General features: G+C 35.4%; 2 protein-coding genes across 2 annotated transcripts in view; one reads left to right on the forward strand and one right to left on the reverse strand.

Annotated features, from left to right (window-relative positions):
- The window catches only part of LOC125645706 (cullin-associated NEDD8-dissociated protein 1-like), a 36948-nt gene extending 23978 nt beyond the window's left edge, over positions 1 to 12970 (forward strand). The window contains exons 26-32 of the mRNA XM_056142250.1: positions 475 to 542; positions 729 to 918; positions 3066 to 3254; positions 3763 to 3834; positions 5507 to 5678; positions 10705 to 10851; positions 12178 to 12970. Of these exons, the coding sequence (XP_055998225.1) occupies positions 475 to 542; positions 729 to 918; positions 3066 to 3254; positions 3763 to 3834; positions 5507 to 5678; positions 10705 to 10851; positions 12178 to 12308 (969 nt within the window). The 3' untranslated portion in view covers positions 12309 to 12970. The remainder of the gene's footprint in view (positions 1 to 474; positions 543 to 728; positions 919 to 3065; positions 3255 to 3762; positions 3835 to 5506; positions 5679 to 10704; positions 10852 to 12177) is intronic.
- Positions 12971 to 15970: 3000 nt separating this feature from the next.
- LOC125646671 (tripartite motif-containing protein 45-like) lies at positions 15971 to 18791 on the reverse strand. Its single transcript, XM_048873165.2, has 2 exons — positions 18766 to 18791; positions 15971 to 17845 (listed from the first exon to the last, which is right to left on the reverse strand). The coding sequence occupies exon 2, from the start codon at positions 17824 to 17826 to the stop codon at positions 17089 to 17091; it is 738 nt and encodes a 245-aa protein (XP_048729122.1). The 5' UTR covers positions 17827 to 17845; positions 18766 to 18791; the 3' UTR covers positions 15971 to 17088.
- Between the last annotated feature and the right edge of the window lie 2554 nt (positions 18792 to 21345).

The raw sequence follows: 21345 nt of genomic DNA on the forward strand, positions 1-21345 counted from the left end.
AATGATGCTTTTAAAGCGCGGAATGATTTTATTTGAGAACTTGTGATTTGAAAGCAGCTTTATGATCAGATGGGCTTTAATTTGGTGCCTGGTGAAAATGTGTCTGCAGTCCAAGCAGAATTCATACCAAGTGATTTATAAAAGTAATAAATAACCCATGTACATGTATATGCATATAACTTAAAAAGTGACATTACAAAAACTTTCCACATCTTGGAACAGCAATGGCTACTATGATTGACCTTGATTTGTTGGCTTGTCATTGTGATGTCATTTGAACCTGGTTTGTTGGCTTCGCACTGTGACCTTACTCCATCAGGGAAAATGTTTAAAAACAATATCTTAACATCGAAAATAAAAAGTAACTAATTTATGAATAATGGGATCAGCTGTTTTATGTGGATGGAGGAAGGGGTGATAGGGGCATTTATCAATGCATGACCCAATGCTGATTGAAGGTGTTTTTGATTTCAGATTATTAGCTGCGAGTCCACGTCTACAGCTGGTGTGGACAATCTCAAGCCGTATGTTTCTTCTGTGTGGTAAGTCTTTGTAATTTACATTTAGAGTTATTTTAAAAACAAGGCATGGTGTTGTGTTTATTGGGATGGAAGTGAGAAAAAAACCCAGCAACAAAATTTGACTTTATTTTGTAATCCCAGAGTTTGACATGTACCTTTAATCTGAATATGATGTGCTGTTAATTGTTAATTAATCACATTTTCCAGGTCTATGTTGTTTAATCACTGCGAGTGTCCAGAGGAAGGAACACGGAATGTAGTGTCGGAATGTTTAGGAAAACTGACTCTTATAGATCCTGGTAATCTTCTCGGTAATCTAAAGAATCATCTGAATTCTCAATCAGCTCTCACCAGGAGTACAGTCGTCACAGCAATCAAGTTCACCATATCAGATCAGGTCAGTACCACACATCAAACTCACTGTATCAGATCAGGTCAGTACAACACATAAAACTCACCATATCAGATCAGTACCACACATCAATTTCACTGTATCAGATCGGGTCAGGTCAGTATCACACATCAAATTCAATGTATCAGATCAGGTCAGTACCACACTTCAAATTCGCTGTATCATATCAGGTCAGTACCACACTTCAAATTCGCTGTATCATATCAGGTCAGTACCACACATCAAATTCACCATATCAGGTCAGTACCATGCATCAAACTCACCATATCAGATCAGTACCATGCATCAAACTCACTGTATCGGATCAATAACAGACATCAAATTCACCATATCAGGTCAATAACGGACATCAAATTCACTTTATCAGGTCAATAACGGACATCAAATTCACTTTATCAGGTCAATAACGGACATCAAATTCATTTTATCAGGTCAATAACAGACTTCAAATTCACTGTATCAGGTCAATAACCGACATCAAATTCACTGTATTAGATCAGATCATTTAGGTTAATCTTTCTTTCTTGATTGACCCTATAAAGGAAATTATTTCTGGCAAAGTCTTGAATGCGTATTACAGTGGAACCCCGTTATTACGTTCCCCCTTTAATACGTTAGTCCGCATATTACGTTGGAATTTCAAAGCACAAAACCATTTCTTAACAAACCTATATAAAATAGACCTCGTTATTACGTTGCCCTAAGATGCCGGGACTCGGTACTACGTTGTAAAAATTCCGACAAAAACGTAATAAACCCCTAATTATTCAATAATGATTCTCAAAATAATAAGCCATTCACACCTTGACTGTCTGAGGCAGTCACCACATAAATTTCCTGGTCTGTTTGGGGATTAGAGACGCTTGACTATCACGCTTCGATAGATCTAGCGACATCAATACCGGTGAATACCTCGTATTGAAGCCAGTGATAAACAAATAAATAATGTTTATTTAGACATTGTACTCTATGAAATTTACTTCATTTTTCATATTTGATAATCGAAGAAATAATTTCTCAACCACCTGAGTGTTCAGCATAGTGTGATTACCTTCGCTATTAAAACTCTATTTACGGACAGCTTTGGTACCGAACATGAAAGACAAGATTTATCGTAGCATTGTTAAAACCGCTTGAGTAACTGCTTGGACATAGGTGACGAAAGGTGGTCAATTAAAAAATTGTCTGTTGTTTGGACATGCAGCTTGGGTGTTCGTAAATCTCGTCCATACATACACCAATCAAACTGTCCTGTGTTATCGGCCGATTCGCGCACGGCATTTACCTCAGTGAATATTCTAAAATCCCTTGATGCGCACGTGATTTTAGTGCCATCATTTAGCGTTATAAATGAAATCTTCGTGCATCATTATATTTTTTTATGTGGATTGCGCTTAAATTGTTCTCCGTGTTTATCGTTGGTGAGAAAAGTGTGTAAGTGTTGGGTATCGTGTGCGTTTTGTGTCTATAGTTTTGTTGTTTTGGGGTGGGATTTTTTTTTATTGTGTTGTGTATTGTGTAATTAGAGAACTTAATAAAACAATGTTTGTTATTTTTTTAATACGAATGTTGAATACGAACCGGAACGAGTTATTGATAGAAATTTACATGAACGCATTGTTTTAAAGTTGAACAAAATGGCGGTCCAAACGAATGCAGAAAAAACAACGTTTATCAAAACATCCTTATGTATCCTACACCAGAGATAAAGAAAAGGGATAAGAACATGAAGAATTACGGACATTATAGATAAGATGTAAATAAAACAAAGTATAATAATCTTTTAAACAAAGAAACAGTAAAGATATATTCACGCATCCCTTCACGGAGTACCAACGGACGATATACAATTTCCAAATGATATTTTTAACGGATTTCACTGGGAACGTTTATTACGTTGCCCCCGGTATTATGTTATTTTATCATGACAAAATTAAAAACATAATAACGGGGTTCCACTGTACAACTAACACATGTTGTTTATTATCTAATAGCATGAAAGCTACAGTGTACTTTATAGAATTATTGCAGGTAGTATGTAATTTAACGAATAAATGTTTCTAATTATGCAGTACTTTCTTGTCAGAATATTTACATGTCCCTAGTTTACCTGTATTTTCTTTCTTTTGTAGCCACAAGGGATTGACAATTTACTTCGTAACTGTATAGGAGATTTTCTGAAGACTTTACAAGACCCCGACTTAAATGTAAGGCGTGTAGCGCTAGTGACGTTTAATTCTGCGGCCCACAACAAGCCTTCACTTATCCGAGATCTGTTGGACAAAGTGCTCCCTCATCTCTACAATGAAACCAAAGTTCGGGTAAGGTTAAATGTTGCTCATATAGTAATAGGTCGAGATGAAAATTAATTTTTTTTTTAACTTTTGAGAATGATCAATTTGACTAATGAGTACATAAATGGGAAATCTATTTTTTGGACAAAAAGTGTATAATAGTGACATTTGATTGCAAAACCAGTGTTATCAAATCTTGAAATGGAATGTACACTGAAATTTGTTTTATTTAACAAAAGAAAAATAATTGCAAGCAGAGAAAATATGTTTTGTTCTTAGAAATGAAGAATTTGAGATAAATTTCTTGATAGAAATACTTGGTAGCAATTATGTTTGAGCCGAGTCATTTTTTCCGATCAGTTGATAAAGATATAAAACACAGAATATTGATTTAGGCATTGTGTTGATTGGTACTAATCATTTTGGGTATATACATACATTGGATCCACTGGATTTTAACGTTGTTGCATAAAATTCAATGATTTTATAGAAATGATAACACTGCTGAATTGTGTAGTACTTTTCTTGATTTCAGAAAGAGTTGATCCGCGAAGTAGAAATGGGTCCATTTAAACATACACTAGATGATGGTCTAGATATTAGAAAGGTGAGGAATTAGATGATGGTCTAGATATTAAAAAGGTGAGGAATTAGATGATGGCCTAGATATTAGAAAGGTGAGGAATTAGATGATGGTCAAGATATTAGAAAGGTGAGGAATTAGATGATGGTCAAGAGATTAGAAAGGTTAGGAATAAGATGATGGTCAAGAGATTAGGAAGGTGAGGAATAAGATGATGGTCAAGAGATTAGAAAGGTTAGGAATAAGATGATGGTCAAGAGATTAGGAAGGTGAGGAATAAGATGATGGTCAAGAGATTAGAAAGGTGAGGAATAAGATGATGGTCAAGATATTAGAAATGTGAGGAATAAGACGATGGTCAAGAGATTAGAAATGTGAGGAATAAGATGATGGTCAAGAGACTAGGAAGGTGAGGAATTTGATGATGGTCAAGAGATTAGAAAGGTTAGGAATAAGATGATGGTCAAGAGACTAGGAAGGTGAGGAATTTGATGATGGTCAAGAGATTAGAAAGGTGAGGAATTAGATGGTCAAGAGATTAGAAAGGTTAGGAATAAGATGATGGTCAAGAGATTAGAAATGTGAGGAATTAGATGATGGTCAAGATATTAGAAAAGTGAGGAATTAGATGATGGTCAAGAGATTAGAAAGGTTAGGAATAAGATGATGGTCAAGAGATTAGGAAGGTGAGGAATAAGATGATGGTGAAGAGATTAGGAAGGTGAGGAATTAGATGATGGTCAAGAGATTAGAAAGGTGAGGAATTAGATGATGGTCAAGAGATTAGAAAGGTTAGGAATAAGATGATGGTCAAGAGATTAGAAAGGTGAGGAATTAGATGATGAACAGTAGTTATTGTTATTAGTCCCCTACTGGTTTCTAAAACGGAAGGGGACTATAGCTTTCTTCTCCATCTGTCCCTCTGTCTGTCAGTCTGTCCCATATTGGTTTTCCAGACTCTTGTGTTATGCTTGCGTGGATTCATTTGAAACTGAAAAGTGTAGTTTCATAGTGTCAAACTACAGATCAAGTTCGAATTTCGTAACTTTTGATGGACAAGTTTTAAAGAAATTTAATTTTTATATTTTGTTTTTTATTCATGGGGATCTGATTGTGTTGCTATGGAAATGCGGTAAAAGTAGGACGTCTGAATAGAGGCGGTCGATGCGCCGCAATCGCTGATTTAAAAAAAACAACAACAAAAAAACATTAATTTGACATTTCGAGCTCATTGATCACAAAAAGGAACACATCAATAAAAATATATATCAAATTTGTTAATTACAATAGTATTATATATATAATATTGATATAAATTTTGTGACTACTTTAGGCTGCCTTGATATAAATTTTGTAACTATTTTAGGCTGCTTTGATATAAATTTTGTGACTTTTTCAGACTGCCTTGATATAAATGTTGTGACTATTTTAGGCTGCCTTGATATAAATGTTGTGACTATTTTAGGCTGCCTTGATATAAATGTTGTGACTATTTTAGGCTGCCTTGATATAAATGTTGTGACTATTTTAGGCTGCCTTGATATAAACTTTGTGACTATTTTAGGCTGCCTTGATATAAATGTTGTGACTATTTTAGGCTGCCTTGATATAAATGTTGTGACTATTTTAGACTGCCTTGATATAAATGTTGTGACTGTTTTAGGCTGCCTTGATATAAATTTTGTGACTATTTTAGGCTGCCTTTGAGTGTATGTACACCTTGCTGGATTCCTGTCTAGACCGACTGGACATTTTCGAGTTTCTGAATCACGTTGAGGATGGATTGAAGGATCACTATGACATTAAGATGTTGACCTACTTAATGCTGGTCCGACTTGCTCATCTCTGTCCTAGCGCTGTGTTACAGAGTAAGTCAGAATTTACTCAGCTTACCCGTATCCATCCTATTGAACGCTTGGGTGCTAAGAAAATTGCAAAATGGGAGGGGGTAGTTATATAGAACTTTATGTTGAACTTTTGACTTTAAGAATTGTTTAGATAGAAATTAATTTGTGAATGAGTTATTGTTATACTTTCCTCTATTGGTAACATAATCCATTTAGGTCTTATTTATTATTTCAAATCATTGTCAATAGAACATTGTAAATACACAAAGATAAAGTAGTTATTATGGTATAAGGTTAGTCGCACTGTATGATGGGGGGGGGGGGGGGGGGGTGTTCTTAATTTTTGAGAGTTGAAGAAAAGTCCTTGGATCTTTGATAGGGACAGGGGCCACTTATTAGGATGATGAGTATTGTATGTTATATAAGGAGAGTATTGGGTGAGGAATCTTGTCATGGACATTTTTCATTGACCATTTGAAACATGCTCTAAGTTTTCACATCTGTATGATCAAAATTCACTTTCACACAGATTTTAATGTTATATGACGATTTGATATGAGTCAGCCAAGTGAAAAAAGAAACCTGCCTCCTCATCAAAATTTGAAATTTTTAGCCTGAGAAACTATTTATTATTTTTTTTGGCCTTAATCATTTATGTATACTAAATCTTAAATGTTTTCTTTATAATGTTTAAAAATTCATGTTTTCTACACTCCATTGAACGGTGAGGGTGTAATGGTTGTCTAGTTGTGTTTCATTTTGTCCTTTATTTGGATTTGATGGGAAGAACCTCCAGCACTTGTCTGGTTCTCAGAACAATCTGTTTCCCCTTCCGGTACTCTGAAGGGGAGCAAAAATCCCCGACATGCCAAATTTATGTATCTGATGAAGGAGACATTATGTCATTAGTTAGTTTACATCATTAGTTAGTTTACATGTCTTCTTAGGGTCTATAAGCAGCTGACAATATTCCAGTCCAAACAACATCAGCTGACCATGTGATGAATTTGTTACAGTTTAGAGTGATTTCCCTTTGATTAGTAATGATATTTTTTTATCTTTAGCTTTAAAACTTGTTGAAGGTTGATGCATATTGTATTCTCCTTGATTTGGAGTAGGATTGATACTTGAAGTGTGAAATATGTAGATGTGATTTTAACTGGTGTTTCTGCTTCGTGTTTCTATAAATAGATTATTAGAAACAGTGGAGTCTGCTGTGTGATGGCAGTAAATTAAGGTCTCATGTAGTATTTTGTCGAGTGATTTACTGTAAACCAACATTAATTCATGTGCAAGAAAATTTCGCTAGATTAGCGAGAACTTCATCTTCACGAATATTACTCGTTGTGAACCAGTATTTGACTATATGTCAATGTTAATGAAAAAGGGTCGATTGCCACAGGTGAATCGCGAAATTAAGTAGCCACGAATAAAAGTTGGTTTACAGTAACTCATGTGAGTTCTAGGGAATGTCATGGTGTTTATTTTACGTACTGGATCACTTTCACTCTATCTGAATTGTACAACACCACCACAGCTTCCCCTCACTGTTCACACTCAGTCCAGAAGAATTGTATAACCCATAATTGTTCACACTCAGTCCAGAGGGATTGTATAACCTATAATTGTTCACACTCAGTCCAGAGGGATTGTACAACCCACAATTGTTCACACATCTCAGAAATAGTCCATTCGGATCTAGAATGTGTAGACCGTGATTGTCGATATCTACTACAATGATGTGACCCAAGGAGTCGGTCAGTATCTTTCCAGGCAAGAATTCTTTCTGTCCCCCTGGTGGTTTGTCGTTGTATCGGAATTAGACTTTTCCTGTTCACCACCACCACTGTGTCGGTATTACAGTCAGAGGCCACGATGTCACCATTGTTGTTCTGTCACATTCACTCCATATAGACCTCTTTGATAGATCAAATTGCCGTGTTCATCTTTATTTATTTCCTGTGTCACTCTCTGACCCTCACAATGGACAATTTTGCAATGGGTTTTATCGGTAGTGTCCATGCTGACCATGATGTCCCCTGACCTGGTACAGCACAGTCCCTGTAGATGCCAGCCCCGCGGTGTTGTGATCAGTATCTCCGTTTTCCCGTGTCTGACAATGTTCACAGTTCTGTGGGCGCCATCACTATAAATCAGTTCTCCCTGTCTGTTCACTGTTATATCATCAGGGAAGTCTTTACGTGTGCTGGTGACAGTGTCGGTGACAGTTCCGTGTATGTCAACACATTCTATAATTTTGTCTCTTCCACAAATCCATGCTTTATCTGGTCCGACACAGGCTACTCTATGTAGTACCGTGACATTTGTTGGAATGTTTGCAATGAATTTGGCTTCCTCTAATAATTCCTGAACAGATGAAGAGGAAGAGATTTGACTTGTTAGTGTTGTTAGCGTAGCCTGGTATTGTTCTCGTTCTAGCTTGAGTGTTCCGCCTTGGACTGTGTTGATTTTGAGTGAGGGTAGTATAGTATTCAGTACTTGTGGAATATTTCTGAGTTCATCTAGTTGGGATTTGTAGTTAACATCAAATGTGATGGTGGAATTTAGGATCTCCTTGTTTTCTTGGACAGTTTGGAACATACTGAAATTTTGACTTCTGAGTAAGGACTGGCTTAATTGCAGTGTTGTGATTTCTTGATCGCGGAGTGATTGGATCAAAGATTTGAGTTTGTGAAAGATGTTGTCTATCTCTAGGTGCCATTATTTCCTGTGATCTTTGACTTGTTTCTCTAAATCAGAGAAGTGGGTCATGGTTTGGGAGATTTTCTTTTCAGTTTCGGCATCATGTGTCTTGTTCTGGGAAACGATGTCTTCCATTTCTTCTATTTCTGTTTTGATTTTTTTCTTTCTTTTTGACAATGATGTCTGTAATGTCCTCGACATCATGACCTTTATGTGGACCCAAGAGACATTTAAGATTAAGATGGTTGTTCAGTTAACTAGAAAGTAAAGTGTGATGTCACATTACATTTATCTTGTCTTCAGTCTCATGTGAACATAAAAAATATCTCTCGAATGATGTTCATTTTGATAAAGCATTATTTATGAGTTATATTGGTCAAGGTTTTCAATATAGTCCATTAATAATGTTAAAACTGTAGAGAAAACAGCTACAACAACAAACTAGAGTCTACAAGATTGAATAAATCTTACCACAGTTTATTGTGTGGCAGTAATTCACCTCGCTGTATAGTATGGAGGGAGTTCCACCATTTTGTCCAGTGGAAGGTTTGTTTTAGCTGTCTTGGTACATGACTGACAGAGATTGTTTCTCACTGTGTACCATATAGTCTAGTTAATGAATACTATTAAGCTGTTCATTCTGACTCTAAAGCTGTATGGGCTGTGATCCTTTTAATGGCAGACATCAGAGTAATATGTAGGTAATGGATTTGAAAAGATCTTGCTGATATTCCATTTTGAGATAAATATAATATTAGGTAATAGAATGTCATGATAAGAACATTATCATATTTTAGAGACACAGGGGAATTTACCGACAAGAACCTGTAATTTTGTCTTAAATAATAGTAGTAGGGGTCTATACCATACCACCTCCTAATTGAATACATTTTATTCCTTGTGTTTTTTAAAATTAGGGTGGTATGGTATAGACCCATACTATTCAGACAAAATTACAGGTTCCTGTCATTGAACAAAACCTAAATATTATTTTTGGAAACATAATCACCTAACAATAGATTTATGTAAAAATGATATTCAGAAACATGTATATAGGACATAATGTATAGAACTATACAATTATAACAGTTAAAGAATAAGTGACGTGGATACATGACGTATAATGATATGTATAGAACTATACAATTATAACAGTTAAAGAATAAGTGACGTGGATACATGACGTATAATGATATGTATAGAACTATACAATTATAACAGTTAAAGAATAAGTGACGTGGATACATGACGTATAATGATATGTATAGAACTATACAATTATAACAGTTAAAGAATAAGTGACGTGGATACATGACGTATAATGATATGATAACCTAAGGATAACGCTTAAAAGCTTTCAGCTTATTTCCAATTTATAATAAATATTTATAATTACATAATAAATATGATGAACAGGTTAAAACAGTAAACAATACAAATATACAAGAATCTTCTTTACTCTAGAACACTTAGGAAACAAATGAGTTCAGTCAAATAATGAGCATGGTGACTTCTGACAAAATTATGACACTCATTGACCCTTACGTCAGGAGTTCAGGCTCTAGGGTGGAGCTATATGGGTCACGTAGTGGATCTTCTGGAGTTGTGAGATTCTTAAGCCCTGGGTTAGTGGATCCCACCCCCTGGCTTAGTGTTCCTGCACCAGGACGGGGCTATATGGCTTATAAACTGAAATTGATCTCACCTTTTAAGCTCTTCTTTACTTCTGAATGTCTAGGTTGCCTATGATTAGACAATGTGTTATGAACCAGAACAAAGGTAGCTAGGTAACAAGTTGGTTTATACCAGAGAGCCAACCGATCCACCCCGTATAAAAATCTGCAATGCATTTTTTTTCTGCACACAAGTAAGGTCATATATCATTGTATTATTGCATCCCAATCTCAAAGCCATTGATATGAATTCCGTATTTCTTATTTTTTCATTATGCTTGTGACATGACATGCCTCTAAATACTCATTATAGCCCCATTCAAACTACAGTAAAACACGGTTACAGCAAACACACTTAAGAATTCATGCTTACAGCAAAATGATTTTTATATTTCCTGTAGTTTTAAAATATATATCATGAACTTCTTGGATATAACAAATGTTTCAATATTTGACCACAGCATTTTGCTGTAAGCTGTATTTCAAGAAATTTCATCATCAAACAGTGTTTGTAATTACAGTTTGTGTGTTGATATCCATGTGATGGCCGTAGCCTGTGTTGGGTTTTACAATTACCTGACTACAGCATATTACAGAGATCCTTGAAACAGATTAAGATTAAATTGGGGGAAATTCCAAAAACTTCTATAAACCATTTGTTTACAATGCAGGATTGGACAGGCTGGTGGAGCCACTGAGAGCCACCTGCACCACCAAGGTCAAAGCCCACTCTGTCAAACAAGAATTTGAGAAACAGGATGAGTTGAAAAGATCGGCCATGAGAGCTGTAGCCTCGTTACTGGGTATCCCTGATGCAGGTAAGACATTAAAACCGTTTCCGTTCTTTATTGAACTAATTAGGTGACTACTTAGGACCGTGCAAAGAAGATGCGATAGCTCTGAATTGCTGCTTGTCTTTATTTTTCCATCTGTCAATCATTTTATGAGGGAAAAATTCGAGCATTAAGTACAGAATTGATATTCAGGTTGTAAGTGTAGTCAGTGAAGATTATTCCTCTGTATTTCTCCTGAATTAACACAGTTGTTTCAGTTTATGTGAAAAATTTAAACATGACAAAAAAGTAAAGATGCACAAAAGAAATAGTCCTAATGTACATTTAAAAGTAACCAAGAAATAGTTCTAATGTACATTTAAAAATAACCAAGAAATAGTTCTAATGTACATTTAAAAATAACCAAGAAATAGTTTTAATGTACATTTATAAGTAACTAAGAAATAGTCATAATGTACATTAGTTTAAAAATAACCAAGAAATAGTCCTAATTTATGTTTATAAGTAACTAAGACATAGTCCTAATGTACGTTTATAAGTAACCAAGAAATAGTCCTACTGTACGTTTATAAGTAACTACACGCTATGCAGAAATAGAATCAGATCAGCTACACACAAACAGGAAGCATAGTAATTCCTGATCACTAAACCTCATGTAGTGTGTAGTTTAGGAGAAAAACAAATATTGAAATGATTAACAATTTCTTTTGGACCCACTGAAATTGAAACAAAGGGTAAAAGATATTCTTGCCAAGTTTATTAAAAAAATGTCCATTGAATGTTCATATGAATGAACAGTAGTAAATGAGAGAGAGTAATTAGAAGCTTGCATCGTGAAGTGACGTAAGGATAATTACACTTTAAAGTCACGTGGTTTGCTCTTCATCAGCTGAAAAATGATGAGTATTTACCCGTAATGTTTCTGCAAAAATGTCAATGTCACTGGTATACTTCATGGACAACCTCGTAGATGAAACAAATAAATAGTTTGGAAAGTACCACACATGTTTTTAAATTACAGACAAGCTTTCTCATACCTTCATATATTTTGTTGTTGATTAGTTTGAAAGAAAGGAAGAAAAAAACATTGCAGCTAATATGACATCACAATGCACTGTTTACATCGACCGCATTATATTTCCTGTGTTAAATGAATAGGCGGATTAAACGCATAAAGTCAAGTTGCAAGATATTATGTATTCCATTGTCTCAACGGCCACACCGTAAAACATATTATTTCAAATGAACAAAGTAGAACTGTTCAGAACGTGTTCCTGATACAAAACAGGAAATGGTGTCATAATTTTACACTTGTGTTTTGTACTGAAGTTTAAAATTTCTTTATTGCAGACAAGAGTCCACAAATGAATGAATTCTTATCTCAGATCAAGCAGAGTACTGAACTGGGTGCCATGTTTGAGAGTATTCAGAAGGATGCTCAGACCTCCACTACTGACATCATGATGATGGACACCAGCTGAGTCACACAAACTCTTTATAGGCAGTCTGTGTCTTTGTGATGTTTGTGCAAAAGAAAGTGCCATGTGGAAGTGCTGTTTGTCGTTTTCTTATTTAAAGATTGATATTTTATGAATAGCAAACCATGGTACAAAAACTTATTTCTTAATAAAGTGAATAGTATTGTTAATTTTTGTAAGTTAGTGCTTAATTGATGACAGCTCCTGAATTTGTTTGGAGAGAGATTTTAGATACGGTGTACAAATGTTTCCTTAGGAATATGACTGTATGTGTACATTTAAAAGGACTTTGTCCCAGCTTTACAAAATATATTATTTCTATCAGATTTCTATTTCGCATAATAAAAATATGATTACTTTATCGTTTGAAATGTTTCTGTAGGAAAAATAAGTGTGTGCATAAAGAACAAATAAAGTATGGAGATTGCCATGGTGACTAAATGTATTTATTGCAGAAATATAATTTTTTGTATGTTATTTGTATTCATTTTGAGAATACAATTATCTGTTCAGCAAATTCTGCTAAAATATATTTCCTACTCTAAGAAATACTTAGTTGTTTACTGATGGAAAGTGAGTGTAGTGATGTTATTATTCTATGATACAAAACAATGTGGCTCTTGTACCTTCTCAATGAAGCAAACTAATAAACATTAGGAATATATTATTTGATTTTTTATCTCAACATGATATGAAACCTGCAGGATATAAGTTTATGGACATACTAATGTATGCCCCATATCTGGTTTATAGTGATAGTATTCATGTTGAAGTGTACTGGGTAAAAGTTTACAGAATACCCAGAAGTGTGTGGCTCTACTTGCTACAGTTTAACCACAGAAGTCAGATTGAGATAAAGACACATCTCAATCTTTATTATACTTCTGAGACCAGAGGTTGGGATCATAAGAAATGGATTTTCTTGTTTTCCTAAAGATGACATTGTGCTGTAATATAGAAATGACCTATTAATGAATATAAAACCCTTTACATTGTGGACTTATTGTGTGGATTCATGGGGAACAGGCACTAGTGGAGGGGATCAAAGTTTTACATGGGAATGTAGAGTAAAAAGTCTTTAAAAATCTAAGGAAAATGTAAACCATGAATTTCATAGTCATAGGCGAACATCCCCGGGTTGTGCAGATTCAAAATTTTTGAAAGCAAATGCCCCCAAGAGGTGGTTCTCAGTAATGGTAATATGGGAAGTTTTACATGGGGAAAAAAACTTATTTTCTCCTCAAGAGTACCAGGACCATGATAAGAGGTATTAGTATGCATGCACTTTCAGTTCAGATGAAGGTTTATTTTCAAGTCCTGGCAGAGGGGGGTGGGGAGTAGGGGGTGTTAGAATGGGGCTTCAGTAGGGATGCAAGTTTTATGCGAGAGAAAAACTTTAAAAAATCGTATTATCAAAAGTAGCAGCACCAGGATAAATCTTATCAATACACAAGGATCCCTAGGTAATGTAGATTCAAGTTTCTTCAAGTCAGTACTTTTGGGGTAGGTCTTGGTCACAATACAGATTCAAAGTTTTACGTGAGAATGTATGCAGAAAGATTTGATTTTTAAAAAAAAATATGGACCATGGGTAGGGTGGGGCTAGAATCGGTTGTCAGATTTTACATTAAGGCATCCCTATATTGTGTCGATTCAAATTAGGTTACGTGACCCTTGGCCTAGGTAGGGTCATAATAGGGATTTGGAAGTTTTTGTGGGAATAAAGGATTAAAACTTGCGCATGAAATCTTCTGAAGGACAGCAAGACCAGTTTGAATCAGATGAGTGTTGGTGGCCCATGGGCCTCTTGGTGGCACTTCTTGTAAAAGCGACATCCGCTTCCAATGATGAATAACCTTACAAATAAATGGTGTTTTTAAAAAGAATATCCACAACTATTGGGGTAGGATTATCCAAAGGATTGTTATATGAAATAGACTCAAATGTTATTACAACCATGGCTCATAGGCAGTTTTCCAAATTTATACACAGAGAAAATCTTTGATTATCATCTGGTGGTATGCACGTATTTAAAATGTTTTGTAGTGATTTATCAAAACTGTTATATGGTGGGGTCAAAGTTGGACATGAGTTATCATAAATGAATTTTTATAAGATCTCTCATAAACTTTATAAGATACAAATGTACCTTTATAAAGTTCTTTTATGAGATATCATAACTTTAATCAGATATTTTATAAGATTTCTCATATTTTATAAGATATCTCAGAATTTACAGTTTATAAGATATCTCATAAAATATATAGGATATCTCATAAAATATATAGGATATCTTTTAAACTATATTAAGATATATCATAAACTTTATAATATATCTTGTACATCAAACAAGATATCTCAATATATGAGATATCTTATAAATTTCTTTTATAAGATATAAAGTTTATGAGATATCTTATAAAAATCGTTTATAAATTATCTTATAAGATATGTAAGATATCTTATATATTTTATAAGAAATCTTATAAAGGATATAGAATATCTCATAACTTTAGAAGATATCTTATAAACTTTATAAGATATCTTATGTAATTTATGAGATATCTTTAAAGAGGAATAAATGTAAAAACGGCGTTTCATAGACAATTAGTATCTATCTCTGCCCTGAGCTCTTTTATATACCGTTTTGAAACGAGGTTTTTTCAATATTGTGAAACGGTAAAAATGCTCGAATAAAATATGGTCTCTACTTTAGTTGCAAAAATATACGTAAATAAATCAATATGAAGCAGTTGTTAAGTCTTTCTACGATACAAAAAGCATTAGATTGTGTTGAACGCGGATATTGTTTACGTACACTACATGGACAGATCTATATAACACACATTGTAATAGAAAATATAAAGCTGTCCTTTTAAAACAAGGACCATAGACACGTGTTTCTACAGTGACAGAAACTTAATATTCTAGGTTGAAATCAAAATGTTTTAAAACAGATTTCATGCAATTATTTCATTGTAAGATTTATTGCTAAAGCTATAATGATATATAGGCCCAATGGATATGAAATATTTGAAGCTTTATCCTCAGAATTAAGATTTAATCCAAACCTTAAAGTTCAAATTCAACAGGGTCTAGATAATAATGTTCCAGTTTCAACTTTAATTCAATGAAATAGATCTGATGACAAAATACAATGAAATAGATCTGATGACAAAATACAAGGAAATAGATCTGATGACAAAATACAATGAAATAGATCTGATGACAAAATACAATGAAATAGATCTGATGACAAAATACAAGGAAATATATCTGATGACAAAATACAACGAAATAGATCTGATGTCAAAATACAATGAAATAGATCTGATGACAAAATACAAGGAAATAGATCTGATGACAAAATACAACGAAATAGATCTGATGACAAAATACAAGGAAATAGATCTGATGACAAAATACAATGAAATAGATCTGATGACAAAATACAACGAAATAGATCTGATGACAAAATACAACGAAATAGATCTGATGACAAAATACAATGAAATAGATCTGATGACAAAATACAACGAAATAGATCTGATGACAAAATACAAGGAAATAGATCTGATGACAAAATATCTGAATTGCTGAATCCCAATAAACATGTACATGTATACTTATGCATCTGCAAGCCCCCCCCCCCCCCTTGTATACGGTCACGTGCTACCCTGTAAGGTTCCAATCTATAATTCCACTTCGGTTATTGCAAAGATCAAAGGGAAACCGCGGTCATTATTTGGCTATATACCTTCATATGTAATAACTGGTTATGAGAAAATTGATACTCATCTCGCTTGTACTTTGTATTTTGCTAACGCAACAATAAAGTCGATGACTGAAAATTCAATTTTATAATCATAAAATCAATCAATATATGTTGAAACAAATTCATAAATGACTGAAGAACATTTGTCATTCAGTATAAAACAATCGTCTGCACTCCGAGAGCTATACACATGTAAACATGGTGATGCACAGACAAGTTTTTCTTGACCTGTGTATTCAAAGCAGTTGATATAATCCGTTTTAACATCAAAATAAATACTTGCAATATTTTTCGAAATAGATTTAGAATACCATACCATCTCACCTTTTCCGTCGTCAAAAACAATGTAGGCCGTTTCGGAAACTGCCACGAGTGCTCACGACGTCGCAGTGACCTAGTTATCTAAGCAGTAGTAGAATAGAAATAAAAGTAGATCTTTAGATCTTTGTAATGTTAACAATCGATAGAATGCAACCCCATTCCGATTCCCGTGGGGATCCGGATTAGAATAAGTCCTCAGTATCCCTCGCTTGTCGTAAGAGGCGGCTAAATGGGGCGGTCCTTCGGATGAGACCGAAAAAACCGATACAGATCCTTTCCTGCTCAATGGCCATAAGCGCCGAGCATAGCCCTAAATGTTGCAGTCCTCCACTGGCAATAGTGATTTCTCCATATGAGTGAAATATTATCGAGAGGGACGTTAAACAATATACAATCAACCAATCAATCAATCCCCTTCCGAACCATTCCAAATATGTTATGATCATATCTTCCCCTGGGACCAAGTCCAGGGGGTCACGATTTCTGTTTATGGCCGTCACGTATATTTACGCAATGACAATAGAAAGGATCTATGTTTGAACAATTTTGCAATTTTTGTGGCTTCCTCTAATAATTCTTGAATATAAAAAGATGACATTTGATCCGTTAGACTTGAAAATGTTGTCTGCGTCAGTTTGGCCCTGTATTCTTCCATTTTTAGACTGAGTTCTCTCCCTTAAAGCATGTTTATTTTCTGAGTGAAGGTAGTATAGTATTAGGTACTTGTGGGATACTTCTGAGTTCATCTAGTTTGGAGTTGTAACTATTAACATCGGATACCATTTTGGAATTCAGGATCGCCTTGTTTTCTTGGACAGTTTGGATCAAACTGAAATTCTGATTTCTAAGTTTGGACAGGCATGATTGCAGCCTTGTAATTTCTTGATCGCAGAGTAACTTAATCCAAGATTCAAGTTTGTCAAAGATGATGTCTACCTCTAGGTGCCATTGTTTTCTGTGATCTTTGGCTTGTTTCTCTAAATCAGAGAAGTGGGTCATGGTTTGGGAGATTTTCTTTTCAGTTTCAGCATCATGTGTCTTGTTCTTGGAAACAATGTCTTCCATTTCTTCTATTTCTGTTTTGATTTTTTCTTTCTTTTTGACAATGATGTCTGTAATGTCCACGGCATCATGACCTTTATGTGGACCCAAAAGACATTTGATGCAGACTGGGACATCACACTGTTGACAGTGTCCCTCACATCTCTGGTGGGAATGAGATGTACACTGAGGGAACACCATCTGTACCGTGCGCTTTGTGAAAGGAACAATGTCATGCTTCACCGACTTGAAGCTGTTGACGTGTTTGTTGATGCAGTCTCCACACAGACCGACTTGGCAGCTGTTACAGAATTGCTGGACGGGCCGATCACAGTTTAGATCACAAGTGATGAGCTTCTGTGCCTGAGTGGTGGCAGTCGCCATTCCTGTATTATAGCCACAGCTGTAAAATATTAAAACTGATATTATCTTGATTTTTAAAGAATAAATCAATACTGTCATCGCAATATATGAAATAGAGCACCGTTCAAGAAATTAGAAACCCAAATTCAACAAAGTTTTGATTTTTGTCTTGTACATTAGAAAGTATGCGAAATAGGTTGACTTTGTGATATCATATGCACAAAAATGAAGTGGTGAGATATTGTGTTTTAGCTGAGGAGGGTGTTCAGTGAACTTGCAGTTAACAGAGTATTGAGTATATAAGCTTGTAGCATGTCCTGTTATATCCCTGTATGAATTTCTGAATTAGCATATTAAACTTTGTTGATGTTTTCACATGAAATGTATCGAAATGCTGGAAATGCTGTCTGACGTTTTTCACACCGATTGTTAGATCGTTCTTGGTACATTGATTTTGACTACGGATAACTCCGTTTACCTGATCAGGATATAGGGTTCACGGCGGGTGTGACCGGTCGACAGGGGAAGCTTACTACTCCTAGGCACCTGATCCCACCTCTGGTGTGTCAAGGGGTCCATGTTTGCCCAACTATCTATTTTGTATTGCTTATAGGAGTTATGAGATTGATCACTGTTCGTTATCTTCACATTTCATCGAGAACTGAAGTGACGGGTAGTGATACATGTATCGTCACTAAAAGTGGACAGTGACATTGACCAATAGAAAGTTAAGTGAATCGGAAGCAGTGTGTTGTCACATGGCATTTATCCTGTCTTCAGTCTCATTTAAATAAAGAAAATCTCTCTCGAATAATGTGCATTTTGATAAAGCAATATTTGTGAGTTATATTAGTCAAGGTGATTAATATATTCCATGGATAATGTTGGCGGACATTGAGGAAACTGTAGAGAAAACAAGTTCAGCAACAAATAGAGTTTATAAGATTAAATAAATCTTACCACAATTTGTTGTGTGCCAATACTTCTCCTCGCTGTATAGTATGGACGTTGTTAATTTTTTGGTTTGTTTTATCTGTTTTGGTACGTGACTGACCTTGGTTTGTTTCAGGTTTTTTGTACGTGACTAATCTTGGTTTGTTTCAGCTGTTGTTTCACGTAACTGATCTTGGTTTGTTTTAGCTTTTGTTATGTACGTGACTAATCTTGGTTTGTTTCAGCTGTTGTTTCACGTAACTGATCTTGGTTTGTTTTAGCTTTTGTTTTGTACGTGACTAATCTTGGTTTGTTTAAGGTGTTTTTGGTATATGACCTGACCTTGGTTTGTTTTTAGCAGTTTTGGTACGTGACTTATCTTAGTTTGTTTCAGCTGTTGTTTTACGTGACTGATCTTGGCTTGCTTTTAGCTATTTTGGCACGTGACTAATCTTGGTTTGTTCTGTTTTTGGTATGTTACTGATTTTGGTTCATTTTTAGCTATTTTTGGCACGTGACCAATCTTTGTTTGTTTTGTCCGTTTTGGTACGTGACTGACCTTGGTTTTGTCTGTTTTTGGTACATGACTGACCTTGGTTTGTCTTGTCTGTTTTTGGTACGTGACTGACCTTGGTTTTGTCTGTTTTTGGTACGTGACTGACCTTGGTTTTGTCTGTTTTTGGTACGTGACTGACCTTGGTTTGTCTTGTCTGTTTTTGGTACGTGACTGACTTTGGTTTGTCTTGTCTGTTTTTGGTACGTGACTGACCTTGGTTTGTCTTGTCTGTTTTTGGTACGTGACTGACCTTGGTTTGTCTTGTCTGTTTTTGGTACGTGACTGACCTTGGTTTGTCTTGTCTGTTTTTGGTACGTGACTGACTTTGGTTTGTCTTGTCTGTTTTTGGTACGTGACTGACCTTGGTTTGTCTTGTCTGTTTTTGGTACGTGACTGACCTTGGTTTGTCTTGTCTGTTTTTGGTACGTGACTGACCTTGGTTTGTCTTGTCTGTTTTTGGTACGTGACTGACCTTGGTTTGTCTTGTCTGTTTTTGGTACGTGACTGACCTTGGTTTGTCTTGTCTGTTTTTGGTACGTGACTGACCTTGGTTTGTCTTGTCTGTTTTTGGTACGTGACTGACCTTGGTTTGTTTTGTCTGTTTTTGGTACGTGACTGACCTTGGTTTGTTTTGTCTGTTTTTGGTACGTGACTGATCTTGGTTTGTTTTTTCTGTTTTTGGTACGTGACTGATCTTGGTTTGTTTATTACTGTACTTGATAACGTATACTGGCTAAACACAGTTGTTCGACCTCATTTACTAAACGCTTCAGGGGCGCAGCAGCTGCCCAGGAATATCGTTTGAATTCACTCGATGAACAATGAGATACAGTGTACACTGCGTGTACCACGAGTCACCAGAGCGTACTCCAGGTAATCCGGCCGTGTATTTGTCTGGAAATTTTATGTTATTTACAAGGAACAATTTAGAAAATACACAAAGGTAAACTCACAGAATGCGGTCCAGTTTCGTCGCATCGAAACAAAGATCGAATTACATTGTAATTAAATTGTAAATTATACCGACATTGCCTTTTCCGACATCCCAACCAATTTAGCGATTTGGAAATACTAGGTTTTCTTGAAGGTTTCAGTCAACAACCCCCCAGCCATTTTCAGAAAAAAGCAACGCAGTGCCTAAGAATATACACAAAATTATTGTTTGATTTTACTTGATGAGGGGAAAAAGATTGCAGATATCAAAATCATTTGGACATTATTACACCAGAAACTACAAGCATTCAAACAGGAGTCTAACAAGAGTTGCAACAAGCTTATACATTAGTCAATTAATCTGTTAATTCAAATGCACCTAATATAACCCACTAAACATGCGACTTGTATGACACGCGACTTCTCTTGGATTTGACCTTGACCAACGGGATTCAATCCTCTGAAGTAGCAAATGGCTGTGCAAGGAAGTACACAGATACCTTGTAACAACTCTGCTATTGAATAACCATTGTCTAGAGGGTTGTTCGATATGCTAATAAAGCTAGAAAAAGTTCATGATGTCAACCTTTGCCGTTTTAAGGATTCCTTTAGGCATTTGCACACATCTTTCGGCTAGTCCATTGGATTGGGTGTAAGGGGGGGGGGGGGGGGGAGGCTACAAGTGGTATGCATGGGATTGTACTTTTCCGCAAAAGCGGTAAATTCACAAGATGATTATTTATGTCCATTGTCGGAAACTACTTTTTTCGGGATACCAGATTGAGCAAAAATGGTCTTAAGTTTCTGGATGATGACCTTGTTTTGAGTGCTCATCAATTCTACTATTTTAAAGTAATGGCTGTAATATTCAACGACTAATAAGTGTTCTTTGCCATCTAGTGTAACAAATCTGTGACAACTATATGCCAAGGGTAGTCAGGAGTTATGCTACAAATCATAGGTTCCTTTGGGTTAGAGTACCTACGCTTCTGATATACAGAACATGCTGATACAAGTTTAGTTATATCAGAGTTCATTCCAGACCAAAAGACATGTACGAGCTCTTATAAAACATTCATGTATGCCTTGGTGACCTATGTGCATTGACCATAAGATGT

This window comes from Ostrea edulis, chromosome 6 (genome assembly GCF_947568905.1).
Source record: "Ostrea edulis chromosome 6, xbOstEdul1.1, whole genome shotgun sequence".
NCBI lineage: Eukaryota > Metazoa > Mollusca > Bivalvia > Ostreida > Ostreidae > Ostrea > Ostrea edulis.

What these genes read in the sequence shown, in the direction of transcription:
- LOC125646671 (XM_048873165.2), bottom strand. Translation starts at nt 17,826, where the DNA reads ATGGCGACTGCCACCACTCAGGCACAGAAGCTCATCACTTGTGATCTA.